A 20300-nucleotide genomic window follows, 5' to 3' on the forward strand; every position below is an offset into this window, starting at 1 on the left:
GCTTTGATTTACCCAGTCCTAGAGCTGTAGACTGTCTGCACTTGTGGGTGCCGGAGGCCATAGGAGCCCGAGCACTGCTGTGATGGACAACCAGACCCGCTATCTCCCCTTCTCAGATGAGGTTCAGCTTCACAAGCCTGATGTTCAAGGAAGTATTTCCTCCCTCCTCTAGAAACACAAATGCATTTACCTCGAGTTCCTTGAATGAAGGGACAAGGGAGGAACCAGTCTCTTAAACTATCCTCCACCTTCCCCCCACCAAGTTTTAATGTAAATTCCAGTTAGTTAACAGACTGTAATATTAGTTTCAGGTGTAGAATTTAGTGATCCAACACTTACATTCAACACCAGTGCTTATCACAAGCCCTCCTTAACCCATCACCCATTTAACCCATTCCCTTGTTCCCTCCACCTTTTACCCTTTTTTTTTTTTAAGGTTTTATTATTTATTTGACACAGAGAGAGAGAGAGAGAGCGCACAGGCAGGCAAAGGGAGAGGGAGAAGCCGGCTCTCCACTGAGCAAGGAGCCCGATCCCACGACCCTGGGATCATGACCTGAGCCGAAGGCAGTTGCCCAACCAACTGAGCCACCCAGGTGCCCCATCCCTCCCCCTTTTTAAAAAATGATCCTGTCCAATGATCTTTTAAGGATGTGGCAGGATAAAGGTGCCAGAATTTTGTCCTATCCCCTTTCTCTCTGAGGCAGCACACGTCTTTGGAAGGAAGAGTGAGAAGACCTGGTAGGTGGTGGGGTCTGTGGACTCCGTGATGGGTTTGTCCCCAACCTCATCCCTCACCTGATGGCGTCGAGCGGTGGGGGACAGGTCGAGATACTATTTAAAGGAAGAAGAAGAGCGAAGTCATTTTTCCTGTATCACTGATTTGGAAACTAAGACAGGGATTTGCCTGAGGCCGTAGCATGAGTCAACTGAGGCTTTTGACTCCTGATGCCTCAAAGTCTCATGCACTTGCCACATGACCCAAAGTCTTGTGCAACAGATGAATGGTTGAGCCTTGGTGACTCCCTGTAACTGGACCGATAGGCATTCTGGGGCATCTTAGTTTTGTTCTTTTCTGGTTTGTCCCCCCTCTTTTAAAAAAGATTTTATTTATTTATTCGACAGAGAGAGAGCGTGCACAACCAGGCAGAGTGGCAGTAGGAGGGAGAGGGAGAAGCAGGCTCTCGGCTGAGCAGGAGGCCCCATGCAGGGCTCAACCCCATGACCCTGGGATCACGGCCCGAGCCAAAGGCAGCTCCTTAACTGAGCCGCCCAGGTGTCCCTTCCTTATTTATTTATTTTTTTTCTTAAGTGATCTCTACACCCAACCTGAAGCTCAAACTCACAACCTCAAGATCAAGAGTCACATGCTCTATCAGCTGAGCCCACCAGGTGCCCCCTGAATTGCCTTGTTTTTGGCAGGCAAGGATGAATTCCATATTTGAGCTCTGGGCATGGGGCATTTATCTGCACATGAACACACAAGTGACCCCCTCCTGTTTCCTGCAGGAAGTCTCGTGACGCCTCTCTTCTCCCAACCATTTACCCACGCAAACCTTAGGGATTATTTATTTATTTATTTTAAAGATTTTATTTATTTATTCAGAGAGAGATCACAAGTAGGCAGAGAGGCAGGCAGAGAGATAGGAAGGGAAGCAGGCTCCCCGCTGAGCAAAGAGCCCGATGTGGGACTCGATCCCAGGACCCTGAGATCAGGACCTGAGCCGAAGGCAGTGGCTTAACCCACTGAGCCATCCAGCCGCCCCCTTAGGGATTTTTAAAAAAGGTTTATTTGTTTGAGAGAGAGAGAGAGCATGAGCTGAGGGGCAGGGGGAGTGGGAGAGGGAGAAGCAGACTTCCCACTGGGCAGGGAGCCCGATGCAGGGCTCGATCCCAGGGCCCCGAGATCATGAACTGAACCAAAGGCAGACGCTTAACCCACTCAGCCACCCTGGCGTTCACCTGAGGAATCCAGTAGGCAGTAAGGCTGTATGTCCCTCCTGAATGTTGTAAAAAGTTGGCTGTGCCCGTCCCCCAGTGTGTGAAGATGAAAACAGCATGACAGAAATGCCACCACCTTACAGCACAGGTATGCGGCCCAGCAATCCAGTCCGCTGAAGCTGTCATGTGCCCAGGCCAGGAGTGGCCATTTATAGGAAGGTGGCACCCAGGGGAGATGCTGCCCAGGAGATGTCTTACTGTTTAACAGCAAGGAAGAATCACAAAGCTGGTTGGTTCCACTCTGGGCCGAATGGATTCTCGTGAGCCCGAGTAGCATCCGACAGGTCAGGGCCTGTAGGCAGCCTAGCCTGGGTGCCGTGGGGCAGGGAGCGCAGAAGGAGCAGCTTCCCTCCTCCTCGCCACAAACACCCTTGGACATGTGACTATTTCTTTCCTCATTCATCGTAGCGCGTCCTCTGTTCTTAGACTTTTCTCTCCCCGCCCAGTGACTGGAGCCTCTTCCCCCCTGTCATTCTGTCCTTGCCCGATGCCACGGAGCCTATTACCTCTTGTTTTCCTGCCCTCAGTACTAGTAGGAAATGCCCTCGGTTTAGAGACTTTGCTTCTTGTCCTCAAGGGTTAGCCCAAGCCTCTATGGGGTCACCTGCTAGAATAGTGTGAAGAAATGTAAAGGAATCTTGGACTCAGGATGCAAACGGCTCCCATCGTCTGTAGAGGAACTGCTGGTGCCAATACGTGAGACAAATGTCCGTAGAGCTCTTAGTTCAGCGCCCGGCACGTGGTCAGTCCGCAACACTTAGCATCACCATCATCATCAGCATCGAAAACTCCTGACCCAGATCCGGAAGTGCCAATAAAATGCAGTTTCTCAAGTTGTTCTCTTGCCTTTTATTGACACACAATGTTGTCCACCTATCCAGTCACATAAAAACAAAACAATATGCGCCCAGCTGCCTCAGTCAGTGGAGTGTGCGACGCTTCATCTTGGGGTTGTAAGTTCGAGCCCCACGCTGGGTGTACAGATTACTTAAAATAAAATCGTAAACAAACAAAACAAATAACTACCACCATCTTGGGTCTCTGCTGGGGAACTGAGGGATGGAGAAGGACCTTTTGCTTGTGTGTGGGGTGGGCTTCACCTAGGATAAGCTGTAGAGTCAGTGTTTTTTCTTTTTTTTAAGATTTTAAAAAAATGTATTTATTTGATAGAGATCACAAATAGGCAGAGGCAGGCAGAGAGAGAAGGGCGGGGGGGGGAAGCAGGCTCCCCGCTGAGCAGAGAGTCCAATGCGGGGCTCAATCCCAGGACCCTGAGATCATGACCTGAGCTGAAGGCAGAGGCTTAACCCACTGAGCCACCCAGGCGCCCGAGTCAGTGTTTCTGAAGGGTGCTGAGGTGACAGGTCTGGGAGGCTGGGGGAGGGGTAGCCGGGCAGAAAAGAGGGAAAATAGGAAGCTCAAGTTGAGAATTGGCATGTCTTTTTTGTTTTTTATTTTTTTTTTTAAGATTTTATTTATTTGACAGAGAGATCACAAGCAGGTAGAGAGGCAGACAGAGAGAGGGAAGTAGGCTCCCCACTGAGCAGAGAGCCCGATGTGGGGCTTGATCCCAGGACCCTGAGATCATGACCTGAGCCGAAGGCAGAGGCCTAACCCACCGAGCCACCCAGGCACCTGAGAATTGGCATGTCTTAAGAATAAAGAGTACTGGGCGCCTGGGTGGCTCAGTGGGTTAAGCCACTGCCTTCGGCTCAGGTCATGATCTCAGGGTCCTAGGATCTAGTCCTGTATCCGGCTCTCTGCTCAGCAGGGAGCCTGCTTCCCTATCTCTCTCTCTCTCTGGCTGCCTCTCAATCTACTTGTGATTTCTCTGTCAAATTAATAAAATCTTAAAAAAAAAAAAGAATAAAGAGTACTGATCATTTCACGATATATATAAATATCGGATCATTATGTTGTGCACCTGAAACTGTTATGTAGCTAAGTTTCATAAAGTGAAAAAATAAATATTTAGTGCCTTTTTTTTTCTTAGATTTTATTTAACAGAGAGAGAGCATGCACAAGCAGGGGGAGCAGCAGAGGGAGAGGGGGGGAGAAGCAGGATCTCCACTGAGAAGGGAGTCCGACGTGGGGTTTGATCCCAGGACCCTTGGGTCATGACCTGAGCCAAAGGCAGATGTTTAACCAACTGAGCCACCCAGACGTCCCCGGACCTTTTATTTTTAAGAATAAAATAGAGGGACTGATGGATGTATCAGGATGTATTTGGGGACCAAATGAGCTAAGTGAGCCAGGTAGGAGAATCAGAACTCCTTAAGTGTAGGGGGCTTTAGGGGAATTTGGAGAGGGGCATATGTGGGAACAGGAAATTGTTATGGCGGGTTTCAGGACTGAGGGAGTTGGGGTCCCCAGGGTCAGTGGACCCATGAAGAATTGTGTATGGCTAAGAGTCAGAGTGGGTGTTGCGATTGAAGGGGGAAGTGCAGAGGGTGTGTTTTGGAGGTAGGGAGGAGCACCATGGACCTGAAATGGCCTCAAAGTTTAAGACTGGGCCGGGAGGGTAAGGAGCTGAGGAGAGGGGCTGGCTTCTCTGGGCGGGTGAGGGCCGGGGCAACCAGTGAGGGCCAGAGGGCTGGGGTCTCTGGGTCCGTCGGGGTTGGGGGTACCCGGGTCTCTATGCTGCCAAAAGCCGGGGGCCCTGGGTCTCGGGGGTGAGGGGAGCCAGTGTCTGTGCATTGACGGGGGAGGGGGGTCTCAGGATCCCGGGCATGGCAGGGGCCTCTGCTCCAAGGAAAGGGAAGGCACAGGTGGGCTCTGTGGGCTGAGGGGATGTCTCTGGCCGGCGGGGACGGGGGCGGCGGCTTCTCCAGATCCCTGGGATCTGTGGGGGCCTCCGAGGTCCCCGGCCGGAGCGGGTGGAGGGGCTCGGGGTCGCGGAGGAGCCTCGGGAGACCCGGGTCTGTGGGTTGGCAAGAGCAGGCGAAGGGGCCCAAGGTCTGCGGGGATCTGGCGGACCCTGAGGTCGGCGGGCTGCGGGGGTCTCCGCGGCCCCCGGCCCGAGGGGCTGTGAGCCGACAAGGCCTGGGGCTCGGCGGCCCCGGCTCTGTGGGGGAGTCCGGGGTCCCCGGCCGCAGGGGCTGGGGGCCGACGGGCGCCGGGGGGCCCGGGGACGGCAGCCGGAGGTGCTGCGGGTCTCCGGGCGCGGACGCCCCAGCCCGACCGCCGGCCTTGGCGCCGCCCCGCCTGACATCAGTTCCTGCCGCCGCCGCCGCCGCTGCCGCCGCCGCCGCCGCCGCCGCCGCCGCCGCGCACAGCCCGCGGCCTCCTCCCCGCCGGCCGCGCTCCGGAGCCGCCGGGCCGCGGCGGAGCGAGGGCCCGGGCGAGGCGAGGGCGGGGCGGCGGGCGCCGGGCCCCGCGGCCGGCACGACGGAGCCCCCGCACGGCCGGCGGCAGCGGTTGGCGGCGGCCCCGGGCCCCCGGCGCGGGAAGCGGCGGCGGCGGGGCGGCGGCGGCAGCGGCGGCGCCATGGAGCCGCGGGAGGTGAAGGACCGGATCCTGGAGAACATCTCGCTGTCGGTGAAGAAGGTGAGCGCGGCCTGCGCCCCGCGGCCGGAGCCCCCCACCCCTGCCGAGCCCACATCCGGCGCCCCCTACTCCCTCCTTCCCCCGCCGGGGGTCGCTCGCCGGGGCCGGGGAGGTGGCGGCGGGGGGGGGGGTTGTCCCTCGCGTCCCCGGGACTCGGGGACACCGCCCTTCGCCTCCGCGACCTCGGGGGGCCGGGGGACCGCTGCGGGGGAAGCGGGGCAGCTCACGTGAGTGCGGCGGCCTCCGAGCTGTTTGTAAAGAGCAAAGTTGAGGTCAGCATCCGCGGAGCTCCCCCGGGGCTGGCGGGGGCCCTGCGTCACTCCGTGGCGCCGCGACCCGCCGGTCCCCGCACCGCGGCCCCGGCTCCTCGGGGCGCGGCGGCGGCGGGGCGTGAGCAGCCGCCGCTTCTCGGGGTTCTAGGTGACGCCGCCTCTGGCCCCGGGAAGTTCCCTGCATGGTCTTGCTCAAGGATGGCAGTTTCAGGGCTTTGACCGAGAACCCCAAGTGCCTGGGGACTGCAGTTTGGGTGGTGACCCATGGAACTTGGTGGCACACAGACACTCTGCTGCTGTCTGGGGCTTCCTGCAGTAGACATCATTGCCCCAATTCCAGGTAGAAAAAAACCCTGCTTATTAACAGCGTGTCACTGTAGGTGTGAGGAAGTCAGCTTATCTGGAAAAGGTCCAGTTGTCTTTTTTCTTTTTTTAAGATTTTATTTACTTGACAGACAGAGATCACAAGTAGGCAGAGAGGTAGGCAGAGAGACAGGGGGAAGCAGGCTCCCCGCTGAGCAGACAGCCTGATGCGGGGCTCCATCCCAGGACCCCGAGATCATGACCCAAACAGAAGGCGGCAGCTTGACTCACTGAGCCACCCAGGCTCCCTGGTCCTATTTTCTTAAACCAAACCAGAATTGACAGTTATTTGAGGAAGGCGGTTGAATGAAAATATTTATCTTGCTCCCTGTCCCCAATTTGAGTTCCTTCTCACCTGATAGTTTTAGAAACTGGGAATGATTTAGAGGGGGGAGGAAAGGGTCATCAGATAATTTTAACTCAACAAACCAACATGAAGATGATTCATTAAATCAGCTATTATATTTAAATAGCCCCGCCACACACGTAAATTCCTCAAAAGCGACATAGACTGGCAGTTTTAGCTTTCATTGAGATCGATGTGGCTTAAAAGAAAAGTAGATCCAAAATGAGCTTACTAAAATGTTCTTCTTAAAAGCATAACTAAAAGTAACATTGCAGACATGGGACAAAAGTTTTGTTTATTTACTTTTCCTGAGCTTTGCTGATGCAATTGGGGTAGAGTTTTTGCTAACTTAAGGAGTTCAGGTTAAGCAAATGCTTTGTTTGAAAGCCATAGACCTTGGGGCATCTGGGCGGCTCAGTGCGTTAAAGCCTCTGCCTTCTGCTCAGCTCATGATCTCAGGGTCCCAGTTGGGCTCTCCGCTCAGCAGGGAGCCTGCTTCCCGCCCCCCCCCCCCGCTCCCCCCACCCCCGCCTGCCTCTCTGCCTACTTGTGATCTCTGCCAAATAAATAAATGAAATCTTAAAAAAAAAAAAAGCGATAGATCTTTCATAATGGAGGAGAAAGGGAGACTGCTGACACTTCTAATCTAATCTGGGCTGATAAAGGCTTCAGGTGAGCCAAGTGTCTTGTCTCTGGATTTCCAACAAATAAATGGGGGAAAGTTCTGGTAGAAAGCGGGTAGACACGGACACTGCCATTTTTGTAAGCATGAATCTTTTCAAAACAGAGATTCACTCTGTAGATCAGGCTGCCGTTTAGGAAGGAGTTGAGAGCGCTTGTCAAGTTTCTTGTAATCCTGCGCGTCAGTTAAGCACGTTTTATTGAGCTGTAATGCACGCTTGAAGCTAGAAGTCCCACAGGAGCAACCAGGAAGCCATCCCCGGGTAAATCACAACCAAAGGCATGACTCTAGACTCTAGCTTCATGGTTAAGAACAGGGATTCTGGAGCGTGGCTGCGTGTCCTGCCAATTAGCAGCCCTTTAACCTTAGGTTCCTGAACCTCTCTATGCCTCATTTTTCTCATCTATAAAAGCAGGGATAAAATCAAGGCTGTGAAAATTTAACGAGAGTGTATATAGAATGTTGAGCAGGGCGCTCGACCCAGCCTTAGTTGAGCTGTCTGAGTCTGTTCCAGCTGCTGTAACAAGCTCCCAAGGACTGAGTGGCTTGTAAACAGCAGGTGTTCACTGGCCGGTCTGAATTCTGGAAGTCTGCAAATAGGGGGCTGGCGTGGTTGGGTTCTGATGAGGGCCCTCTTCCCTCTGCAGACTGCTTACTTCCCCTGCGACCCCACCTGGGGGAAGCAGAGGGGACCGCCCCAATGTCTTTGATTAGGGCTCCACCCCCGTGACCTCAGCACCTCCAAAAGGCCCCGCCTCCTAATACCATCACCCTAGGGTAGGATTTCAGCCTACGAATTTGGAGGGGAGGGACACAGACATTCAGTCCATAGCACAAGCCCTAGCTTTTTCTGTTTGTGGGAGAGCCAGTTCCTTCTACAAGGTTCTGAAGATGGCTAAGTGCCTTACCACCTAAGGGCTGTTATACAACATCATTTGGACTTGGTACCCTCTTTCTTTGTGTGCTGTGTTTCAGGGAACTGTTTTGTATTCTTGCATCATGAAGGGCATTTGGTTTTCTGAACCAGAGTATCTGCTCCTAAGACCAATGGGATAGGCTTAGGCCAAGGGCAGTGAGGGCTGGTGGCCTTGGGGTCACATTTGTCCTTGAACACCAGTCTCACCGAAATTTGTTATTTAGCTCCTGGATAGTGCTTTGTCTTTTTTTCTTCCATTCGCCCTGCTGCTAGTAAAATGGTCTTGCCCATCCTTTTAGATGTTGCCTGCAGAAAATGAGTTGTATGTTTCTGCAACAGAAAAGATCCATTGTGTGTTACTATATTTGCCAAGGGTATTTTAAAGATGTATTTATTTTTAGAGAGAGAGAGAGAGCAGGGGGAGGGGCAGCAGGAAAGGAGAGAGAATCTCAATCAGGTCCCATGCCCAGTTCAGAGCCCCACGTGGGGCTTGATCCCATGACCCTGACCCTGAGAGCATGACTTGAGCCTAAACCAAGAGTCAGACAGGTAAACGACTGAGCCACCCAGGTGCCCAGGCAAAGGGTATTTTAGAACTTTTTATTGAAGCAGAATATACCTGCAGAAAATAGAATGTATTTACACTAAGTGTGCAGCTGAATGAGTTCTCACCAGGTGAACACACGTACACGCCCAGCGCCCATCGGAAAACAGAACGCCACTGTCACCCAAAAGCTTCCCTTGTCCTCCTCTCCGGAACCACACCCCCAGGCGTAGCCGCTCTCCCCAAGGAGTCTTGTTGAGTTCAGTCATCTTCACAGGTTTTGTGATAAGGAGCAGGGGCTCTAACCCAGGAGAGGTGACAGGGCTGTTAGCCCGCCGGGGCCCAGGGGAACCTGTGTTTTGATATGGAGGCAGGGTTCAGGGGGTTAGAGAGAATTGGAGAGTTTAATAGTACAGTTGAATGAAAAGCCGGTTCCATAGGTTCTGGAACGGGAGAGGAGGCAGAAACGTCCCAGGCGCAGATAACGAAGCCTGCGGTTGCCGACGTGTTAACAGTGCGGGGAGCTGTCCGAGCCCAAGACCGCGCTGGCATTTTGAGCTGGCATGTGGTTCTGCTAAACCGTCTTCTCCAGGGGAGGGAAGACAATGGTTTTTTAAGATTTTATTTATTTATTTGACAGAAAGAGAGAAAGAGCGCCCTTGCGAGCACAAGTAGAGCCAGAGGCAGAGGGAGGAGACTCCCCGTTGAGCAGGGAGCCCCATGCGGGGCTCGATCCCAGGACCCCGGCATCATGACCTGAGCAGAAGGCAGACACTTAACCGACTGAGCCACCCAGGCGCCCCAAGGCAGTGGTTTTTACGAGAGTTCTGTTTTGTTTTGGAGGAGTGTGTTGGAGGCGTACACGCGGAGTATGAGTAAGAAGCAGCCTCTGTCCCCCAGCGGTTTGTGTGATGGTTGGAGGGAGAATTTTAAAAATCTGTAGAGCAGGATGCCTGGATGGCTCAGTCAGGTAAACATCTGCCTTTGGCTCAGGTCATGATCTCAGGGTCCTGGGATTGAGCCCGGCATGCATCGGGCTCCCTGCTCAGCCAGGAGTCTGCTTCTCCCTCTCCCTCTCTTCTGAGTGCAAGCGTGTTCTCTCTCCCTCTCCCTTTCTCTCTCTCAAATAGATAAATAAAATATATATATATTTTTTAATTGCTAGAGTGGGGCGCCTGGGTGGCTCAGTCATTAAGCATCTGCCTTCGGCTCAGGTCATGATCCCAGGGTCTTGGGATCGAGCCTAGCATGGGGCTCCCTGCTCAACGGGGAGTCTCCTTCTCCCTCTGCGGCTCCCCCTGCTTGTGTTCCCTCTCTCTGTGTCTCTCTTTCTCTGCCAAATAAATAAATAAAATCTAAAAAAAAAAAAAAAATCACTAGAGCAAGGAGAAACCCCCAGACAAGGAGGGCTTATCTGAGTCTTGACAGATTGGTTTCTACGGAGAAAGAGCAGAAGCAGCCATTGAGGATAGAAGGACCAGCGGAAACATCCCCGAGGACGTGGGGACATCGGGTGGTCTTCTGAGGTGACAGACCAGTCTTAAGCGTGCCCCCGGGCTGAGACACCAGCTACTGCCAGGCCAGCGCCTGTGTGGGCCCTGCAGTCAAAACCTCAGACGACTCTTCTCATTTTCTTCGGGCTCAGGCTTTGCCAGACTTTTCCATAAAATCCAGGTGGTTTTCAGCCAACCTGGTCTCTGTTGCAGCCTCTCAGTGCTACTCTTCTAGTCAGGTGCAGCCACAGACCTTCCCCCACACAGGAGAGCGGCTACGTTCCCTAAGCCCTTATGGACAGGAGCGGGCTGCATTCGGCGGGCTGTACTGTGGATATGTGCCCGAGAGCGAGTGTAAAAAGTCTCATTGAGGCACGGGGGCAGCCCAGTTGGTTAACCAACCCCCTTCAGCTCAGGTCATGATCCCAGGATCCTGGGTTCAAGCTCTGCATCAGGCTCCCTGCTTCATGGGGAGCCTGCTTCTGCTTCTGCCTCTGCCTCTGCCTGCTGCTCCCACAGCTTGTGCTCTTTCTCTCTGTCAAATAAATAAATAAAATCTTTAAAACACACACACACACAAAAAAAAGCAGAAAAATCCTCATCAGCATAGGCTATGGGTCACCTTCCAAGCAATCAGTGAGATGGGCCTGTAGGTAATCAAATCTCTGTGGCAGCTGTGTTTTTGTGTATCATATCAGGCTTGTGGAATGAATATGGACATTGGTAAATCCCATCACAAGTCCTTGTGTTTTGTTTTTCAAAAGTATTTACTGAGCGCTGCCCCCTCCCCATCTGTTCCTAGGGTCCTAGGCCCTAGGAGGGCAGGGGTAGCAGTTCGCAAGGCCAATCAGATCCCTGCCCTCGAGCCGCGGGTGTTTCAGGGAGAGACGCTGTGATGCGTTAGTAGACACACCATACAAAGATGATTTCAGATCCTGGTTGGTGGTATGAAGGCACTATAATGGCAGCTCCTGGGGTAGAGAATTGGCAGGGGGGATCTGCTGTATGGAGGAGGTGACCAGAGGCGACCAGCCTAAGGAGGTGATGTGGCATCCAGTAAAGGACACTGACTAGGGTAAGAGAATGAGATGGTGTTCTAAGAAAATGAGTACTTGTGAGGAGCCTGGAGGGCTCTGTCATGAAGCATCTGCCTTTGGGTTGGGTCCTAATCTCAGGGATGGAGGCCCACATTGGGCTCCCTGCTCAGCGGGGAGTCTGCGTCTCCCTCTCCCTCTGCCTGCTGCTCCCCCTGCTCGTCCTCATGCTCTCTCTGTGACAGATAAATCTTTTTTTAAAAATACGAGTAGTTATTTTTAAAAGCACACAAACAGGGGTACCTGGGTGGCTCAGTTAGTTAAGCATCTGCCTTCCTCTGGGGTCATGATCCCAGAGTCCTGAGATGGAGCCCCACATCAGTCCCCCTTGCTCATCGGGAGGCCTGCTTCTCCCTCTCCCACTCCCCCTGCTTGTGTTCCTTCTCTCGCCCTCTCTGTCAAATAAAGAAAATCTTTTAATAAATAAAATAAATAAACAAATAAAAGCACACAAAGAGCTCAGAAATGTGTAAAATAAAAAGTAAATGACCTCTGCTTTCTGTCTCCTCGGCTCCGGTTTGGCTCTCTCTAAATAAGGCAGATATGTGGATTTTTTTTTTAAGGTTTTATTTTTTTGAGAAAGGGAGAGCTCATGAGTGGGGGAGGGGCAGAGGGACAAACAGACACCCACTGAGTAGGGAGCCTGACAGCTCCATCCAGGACCCTGCGATCATGACCTGACTGAGCCTTCCAGGCGCCCCTGGGTTTTAGTAAAGTAGCCATCCAGGGAACGAATGTTCGTAGGTCAGGAGACCTTCCCCTCACCCGGGTCTCCTGCCCAGCACACACGTGCTGCCCCAGCAGCTCAGGCTGGGTCTCCTGGTGGGGCTCGGCTCACGTTGGAGAAGAAGCCGCAGCTGTGTTGTCCCACTGGGCCTGTGAGTGCGGCCGAAGAGGCTGGCAGGGGTGGTGGGCGCGCCTCACCATTTTCCCATCCCTCAGATAGCTTAGGTTGGAGAGCTCACTGCAGATTAGCGAGGGCAGGTGATTTCTAGACAGGTTCTTGTGTTTCTGTATATGTGGGAAATATATTGATGATTGGGTTTCAATCAATAGTTTTGTGCTCTCTGGCTTCATGGAAAAACTCTGAAGAGTTTAAAAGTCTTAAGAGCTCTGAAAATCCCCAGTGACCTGACTCACCGGGGCCGAGCTCTAGAGAAAACACCTGCACACGCGGTACTAAGGGTCAGGATTGCTTCTCCTCGATCCCTCTCCCCCTGCCTGTGTCCTAATGTTGGCGCTGACTGTTCTGTGCTCCTTTCCTCTCTCACAGAATGGAGCCTTTCCAGTGAGGGAACCGAAGGCTCCCCGCAGGGAAGCCCGGGAACGTGCGCCCGACCCCATGAGTGATCCTGCCCAGGCCCAGCGTGGGATAATAAGCGGTCGCTGCCCTTCCCAAGGCCTGCCCGTTCAGTTTGAGGACATGGTTTTCCTTTTACAAAGTGCTTCTCTAACATTAGGTTTCTGTTTGAAGCCTTGAGACACTGGGGGTCCGTCCATCCCATCGAGGCATACCCTGGGCCCTCTCTTTACTGAAGCTGGCGGGGCCCTTTGGTCTGAGAACGCAGTGGGTTTCTGCTCCCAGGTGGCCTGGCTGAGAAACCAAGCAGCAGGTGTCTGAGCTTGGGACCTGCAGTGCGGGGGGAGCGACCACACGAGACAGCAGGGCTCGTTGGTTTGGGTGAACTTTCCTCTCCAGCTCTGTCCTTCTGGCTGCTTGCTTAAGGTGGGAACATTCTAGAACTTCCCTTTGAGGCAGGAGAATAAGGGCAGTTTCAGGGAGAGTGCCTTTGGCAGGAGCTGGAAGTTCGGGTCATTGTTCTGTTGCTCACCATGACCATCCAGGGTCCTGAGAGCACGTCCTCCATCTTGCACAGTAGCTGGTCCTGCCACACAACCATGGTCCCCTGTGTTATATATTGGCAGCCTATTGTTCCCCCCTTTTCTTGAATGCTTCACAAGCATTATAGAAATACATAAGGAAGGGGACGCCTGGCTGGCTCAGTCGATTAAGTGTCTGACTCTCGATTTCGGCTCAGGGCATGATTTCAGGGTTGTGAGATTGAGCCCTGCATCAGGCTCTGCACTAGGTGAGGAGTCCGCTTGAGATTCTCTCCCTCCCTCCGCCCCTCCTCAGTGCTTGTGCGTGTGTGCACACATGCATGCTTTCTCTCAAAAAACAACCCCCCCCCAAAACATCAGGAAGTATTAGAGGCACCTGGGTGGCTCGGTCACACGAGATGCAGCTCTTGATCTTTGGGTCATGAGCTCCATCCCCACACTGGGTGTAGAGATCACTGAAATAAGTGATGGGGGAGGGAGGAAGGAAGGAAGGAAGGAAGGAAAGAATCAAGAAGGAAGGAAAGAAGGGTCCTAGAATCAGCTCTCCTCCCTGGATAACTGTGCTTAAGAGTTGGGATTAAGAGATTCTAAGAAACGCAATGATATTTGAGAACAAGGAAAGGACTAGTGTAACCTTGACATCTGCAAAAATCTCTAAAGTTAATTTTGGTATGTAGTCAATCTCTGTTCACACTTTGTCCCTAGGTTCTTTATTTTGGGTGTCACAGACCACCGCGACATGAAATGGCCAAGTACACGAGAGGTAGCAGGGTAGTAGCACCCGACGAATCCCTGCGTTGAGTTTCTTCAGCCCCTGCTGGTTACACACATTTCCCGCGCCCGGCTTGCGGCACACTCACAGGCTAGGCCGTGAGCCCGATCGAATACCGGCGTGGAATGAGGTTTGGAGAGGAAACTTGCCCCAGATTCTGATGCCCATAAGGGGGCAGACCTGGATTTGCCCCACATTTCTGGCTGTTGCTCTTTCCATTACTCTGGGCCTTTTCCGTCCCCATGATGTCTGTCTTGAAATTACAACAGATAATCCATCCTCTCGGGTCAGTTGTGTAGGCCAGGCCTCCTTAAAACCGTGTGTTCATTGGACAGCTGTTGGCTGAGTGACTCCTCCAGTCACTGGGAACCAGCAGTGAGCAGGACCCACCGAGAAGACAGTCGGCGACCCACAGTGGGTTGGGTGTCTACACAGCTGTCCCCGTGTCCGTTAATGGCCAGTATGAGTGTGTAACCCATGGAGTTGTTGTCATGCTTCCTGACCCTGTATTTACATCGTGAACCTCTGACATGTCGCACAATCACCAGTATTGTGATTTAGACGGTGACCTGATGGCATTTTCTGGGGCAACAAAATGGCCGTCGGGTGCGGGGCGCGTTGGAGAGGTCCTGTTGCAGGTACAGCTGAGGAGAGGGGAAGTGAAAGCTGAAGGCAAAACCAGTGAGGCTCCCAGGCTTTAAAAGACCGAACCAGTCTTCGAGAAACTCCCTTCCTCTTCCTGTCAGGGCCACACATGCCACGGAACGCGGCCCCTGACGCAACAGGGCCTGCCTCTGTCCCAGGGGCCGAAGTGCGGCACAGAGCATGGGCCACGTCCTCCCGGGCCGTTGGCCGGCTTCTAGGGCTGTGGTGTTTGCCTAGCCACCTCAGCAGAGACACCTGCCACTTTCGTCCCCACTTTGAAAGGACCCCTACTCTCAGTCCCGCCGTGACAGGGTGAGCCCCCTACTGCGTTGGGAAGCAGGACAGTTGCAGTACCTTGTGGCTGGGACACTCCTTCTCCAGGAAGGGGAGGCACTTAACTACTCTTGGACACCATATTCCATCAAATTACCCCCGCGCTCCCTGCCCAGCCAGGCCTGTCCCCTTCTGCTCTCACTGTTCCAACACACAGAGAAAGCACACACAAAAGATGAAATCCGGGGATAATGCAAGTACCTGCTTTTTTTAGCCTTTTCTCCCCGCACCCCCCCCTTCCTGCCCATATCTTTCCACAGAGCTGCCAAAAAAGCAGAGAGCTTGCCGACTCTCCAGCAAAGGGGCCGTGAGTTAGCGATTTGGGCGGTAGGAAAGAAAGCCCTTCTAATTGGGTGTATTTAGTTGCAAATAAATGGTTAAGAAGCATTGATTTCATTCCTTTTGCTTACAAAGCAGTGCAGGCTCATGGTAAACAAACAGCACACCCCGCATGGTGACTCAGATGGGGCCAGTCAGCCCTAGGATGCCACCCAGCCTGGGCACGAGCCTCTCCCGGGCAGAGGAGCTGACAGATGGACAGGGTTTTTCATGCCTTCCAAGAAACCAGGCCGAGCATTTCTGAGCTGCTGTGTCTCTGGTTCTTACGTAGCAGTGATTTCTGGCTCCATAATCTACCGTAATTGTCATTGGGAAAGCAGTGCTTTTCAGGCTAAGGGATTTTATAATTAGGACAGTTAAGGGGCGCCTGGGTGGCTCAGTGGGTTAAAGCCTCTGCCTTTGGCTCAGGTCATGATCCCAGGGTCCTGGGATCGAGCCCTACATCGGGCTCTTTGCTCAGCAGGGAGCCTGCTTCCCCCTCTCTCTCTGCCTGCCTCTCTGCCTACTTGTGGTCTCCGTCAAATAAATAAATAAATAAACTTTTTAAAAAAACTAAATAAATAAAATAAAATTAGGACAGTTAAGTCATGGGGCGCCTGAGGGGCTCAGTTGGTTGAGCTTCTCGATCTCAGCTTGGGTCTTGATCTCAGGGTCATAATTTCAACCCCCATGTTGGGCTCCACGCTGGGTGTGGAGCCTGCTTAAAAAAAGAATGAAATAAAATAAAATAAAGTTAGAGGAGTAAGTCAGAAACATTGCAGGTGGCCCCGGGTTGCTGGAGCAGCAGACACCCAGTGGGCCCAAACCTCTGCTGACACGCTCATGTTGTCTAGGAGGGAGGCAACAAGGGTGTTCCTGCCCTTGTCCCCAACCCCAGCTCCCCTTCTGCAGAGCCCTGGAAATGGCCCAAGGCCCCTCTCAGTAAGACGCGGGGATGAGCACTTCCCAGATGGTTACAGCAGGCACCCCTGACTATTGCCTTACCCCCGGGGGCGATGGAAGCAGAAGGAGCTCCAAGAACAGCTCCTTCCGGGCCCAGATGATACAGTAAGGCACAAGGACCACCGCACGAAGCCAAAAGAGGCAGGAAGCACCTTCACCACCCTGGGCCCCGTTCTCCTGCCAGCAAAGTAAGGATCAGATCATTCTTCTGATCTTCAGCACATTCAGTAGCCTGACTTTCTTTCTTTTTTTCTTTTTTTAATTTTAATTTTTTAAAAAAATTATTTAGTTATGTATTCGACACAGAGAGCGAGCAAGCATAAGCAGCAGGTAGAGGCAGACAGAGGCAGAAGCAGGCTCCCCGCTGAGCAAGGAGCGAGGCACGGGACTCGATCCCAGGACCCTGGGATCATGACCTGATCCAAAGGCAGATACTTAACTGACTGAGCCCCCCCCCCCGGTACCCCCTTTCTTTTTGCTTTTTTAGTCAAACTTGCATTCACTGTTAGCCTCACTCTGACTCCCCCCAACAATGCAGGGCACCCCAGGAAACTTCGCTTTGTACCCAGGTGATTTCTAGGGGTCCTTCTGCTCCTAGATTCTGGAATCCTTCCACCCGGCCAGTCCCAGCCTTGTCGTGATTCCAGCGGAGCCTCTCTGCAGACATGCTCTTGGCCCAGACCTTCTAGTCCTTGGATCAGACATTATTATTCTTTTTTTTTTTTTTTAAGATTTTTTATTTATTTATTTGACAGAGAGAAATCACAAGTAGGCAGAGAGAGCAGGCAGAGAGAGAGAGAGAGGAGGAAGCAGGCTCCCTGCTGAGCAGAGAGCCCGATGCAGGACTAGACCCCAGGACCCTGAGATCATGACCTGAGCCGAAGGCAGCGGCTTAACCACTGAGCCACCCAGGCGCCCCAGACATTATTATTCTTAAGAAGTTTTGCTAAGACCTAAGACTCCAGCTGGCCTGCCTCGTTTGTGTATTTGTTTACTTGTTTATTTTGTGGGGAGGGACGGTGAGCACGGGCCTTCTCAAATCCACAAGTCTGTGCCTGAAGCCAGTGCGGATTGCTAGCGCAGGGTCCCGGTGGGGACCTGTGATGCTGGGCTCCCTGGGTGGATCTGAGTAGTTCTGACCACATCGACCCCTTTCCAGCGGTCTCTGCTATGGATGAGCCACGGTGGGGTCCCCTCCCAGGGGAGTTCAGGAATCAGGATTTAGGGCCATTCCAACCCCAAAGCTAAGGCGATACATGGTTGCTCATGGCTTGACCTCTGCCTCTGCTCCGAGTTTCCGCTTTGGAACAAAGAGTGAATGTCCGTGAGGCCCCCAGGGCCAGTGTGACCCCGCAGGACTCACTGTGACTAGAATCCCAAAGGCCAGGCAGGCAGGGCCCCCTCGTTTTCTGTAAGGCTCATCCCTCCCCGAGAGTGCACCGGCAGCGGCAGCAGCAGCAGCTGGGGAGAGAGAGAGGCAGCCGGAGGATTCGGGGGCCCTGCGGGGTCTTGCAGCTCAGGCTGGCTCTGCGTTCGAGTTCAGCTCCTGAACCCAGGGCCATGATGGATTTCATTTGTAAAAGAGGTGATTTGAGGACAGGTGGCAGTCCCTCGCTTCGTTCCGTGGGGTTTCCCTGCCTTTGGATTTCCCCCTCCCGGACGTGGTGTGCGAGGCTGTTCTAAACATCCTGATCTAAATATACGTGGTCTCCAAGGAGCCCTCAGGGCTGCCACTGTCTCCCAGAGAGCAGGGTGGCCGGCCGGGGTCGGAGGGGCCGGTCTCTCCCGCCTGAGCCGTGTGCACGCTCTGTGCTAAGCCGGGAGGGAGCCTGCAGCGGTTGGGCAGTTCACTGTGTCTGTCCTACCCTGTGGACCCCCTTACCGTTGTCGGGGCAGGCATGTTTATCCTGCTTTGTAAATACAGGGCTGGGGACCCTCCTGCAGTCCTTCCCCCGCCCCGCCCAGTGCAGCCTGTGAGCAGGTAGCTGCTAGAGTCTGGACCTCCCGTCCCTCTGCTGGGCAGCATCACGGCGCCCTTGGGGTTGACTGACCAGGGAGAGAGGAGGAAGGACCCCTGTGACCGTCTTTATTTTCCTCGGGCCATTTATAATGTTTCATAGCCATCTTTGAGTTAACCTATCAGGGACCAGTTCTGGAAGGCTTTCTCGGGACCAGCCGCAGAAATAGAAACCGTCTCTCGGTTATGGGTCCGTAAGAGAGAGAAGACGCAGAAGGCCGGCTGCAGCTCAGAGCAGAGCACGGGACTAACCCTAATTAAAATGTCCTGAGTCAGGCATTTCTTGGCTTGCTGGAGTGCGCCACCCACATTTCCCAGCAGTCACGGGGGCTGGCACGGCCTCGTGATGGCCGGTCTTCCCAGGGTGCTCAGCCTGCCCGCCGTCCCCCTGGCTTTGAGAGAGTGGGTGGGCTGAGCCCAGCACTCCCCTGTGCTGGTGCCTGGGTGTACCCCAAGAATCAGGAGCAGGGAAAGGCAAGCAGCGTGGCCGACCTGGGGTGTGGTCTGGCAACATGCCTGACTTAGAGGACTTTAGGGAGACCGTGGCTTTAAAAAAATTGCTCTAAATCTTCAAGCCTCTCTTCATTCTCAGCTGACCTTGCTTGTTTTTATTATTTTTATTTTTTTAATTTAAAGTTTAGTTAGCATACAGGGCAATGTTGGTTTCAGGAGTAGAATTCAGTGATTCATCACTTCTGTACAACACGCAGTGGTCATCACCGCCTCCTCTAATGCTCTTCAGCCGTCTCGCTCCTCCCCCACCCGCCTCCCTCCGGCAACCCTAAGTTTGTTCTCTATCGTTAAGGACCTTGCTTATTTTAAAATTTCCTTCTTACGGGCACAGTTCATTCTGCCACCTTCGAGCACACCAGCCCACCTGTATCTGGGTTCCCATCCCTGCCGCCCTCCCCTGGGGCCGTGACTGCTATCCCGTCTTTCCTGCTGGAGGACTCCTCTCCTGCACTCCGCTCCCATTTTCTGGCCGCTCTTGACAAGACTGGTCAAAGGAGCTTTCTGTATTAACGTCTCCTCCGCTCCGTCCGTCCACCCTTTCTCGTCCTCCGCTCGTTCTTCCCTCCAACTAATAGTAGGCAGTAAGGTGAGCTGAAGTCTCTCCACAGCTCAACTGTACCCCTGTGTTACTTTTTTAAAAAAGATTTTATTTATTTATTTGACAGAGATCACAAGTAGACAAAGAGGCAGGCAGAGAGAGGGTGGGGGGGAAGCAGGCTCCCTGCCGAGCAGAGAGCTCGATATGGGGCTCGATCCCAGGACCCTGGAGTCATGACCTGAGCCCAAGGCAGAGGCTTTAACCCACTGAGCCACCTAGGCGCCCCCCTCTGTTATTTTTGAAGCAGATCCCACGCATCCATGAATTTTTCTGTAAACATTGCTCAAAGGTGAGGATTCTTTTCTCACATAACCTAATACCACTATCACACCTTAAAATTTTTAAAAATATATTTATTTTAGAGAGCATGCACGTGCAAGCCCTGGAAGGAGCAGAGAGGGAGGGAGAGGGAGGGGGAGAGGATCCCGAGCAGTCTGCCCTGGGCGTGGGACTCAGTGTCACCACCCTCAGATCATGACCCTAGCCAAAACCAAGAGTCAGACGCTCAACCTACTGAGCCACCCAGGCGCCCCATTCACATTGCTCGGGGTTCCCAGCACCTCCCTTTTCATGGGACTATGACCCGGATGAAGGGATCATTCCTGGGGCATCTGGCTGGATCAGTTGAAGGAGCATGGGACTCTTGATCTCAGGGTTGTGAGTTCAAGCCCCATGTTGGGTGTGGAGATTACTTAAGAATTTTTTAAAAAACAAAAGTCTTCAAAAAAAAAAAAAGACCATTCCCTCCTTTGGGAAGCTTTCTTCACTTGGCTTCTGGAGCACACACAGTCCAGATTTTCTACCCGCATCTTGGCTGTACCTTCCCAGTCTAAAGCAGTGATCCTCAAGCCAGGCTGGACCTTGGAATTACCTGGAGAGCGTTAAAAAATGCTGGTCCCTGGGCTCCACTTCCAAAGTTCCTGCTTTAATTGATCTGGGAAGGTGCCTGGGCATGATTCTTTTTCTCCTCTTTCCAAGTGGTTCTGTTTTGCAGACTGGGTGAGGACCCCGGTCTTACGTTGGCGTGTCCTGGCTCGGCACT

At 53.2% G+C, this 20300-nt stretch overlaps 1 protein-coding gene across 2 annotated transcripts in view; it reads left to right on the forward strand.

The window, feature by feature from the left end:
* Positions 1-4776: 4776 nt before the first annotated feature.
* Positions 4777-20300, forward strand: part of PLEKHM2 (pleckstrin homology and RUN domain containing M2) — a 38182-nt gene continuing 22658 nt past the window's right edge. For both annotated transcript variants that reach the window (XM_059135020.1, XM_059135021.1), the window contains exon 1: positions 4777-5547. In XM_059135020.1, the coding sequence (XP_058991003.1) occupies positions 4792-5547 (756 nt within the window). In that variant the 5' untranslated portion in view covers positions 4777-4791. The remainder of the gene's footprint in view (positions 5548-20300) is intronic.

This window comes from Mustela lutreola, chromosome 10, assembly GCF_030435805.1.
Source record: "Mustela lutreola isolate mMusLut2 chromosome 10, mMusLut2.pri, whole genome shotgun sequence".
Taxonomy (NCBI): Eukaryota; Metazoa; Chordata; class Mammalia; order Carnivora; family Mustelidae; genus Mustela; species Mustela lutreola.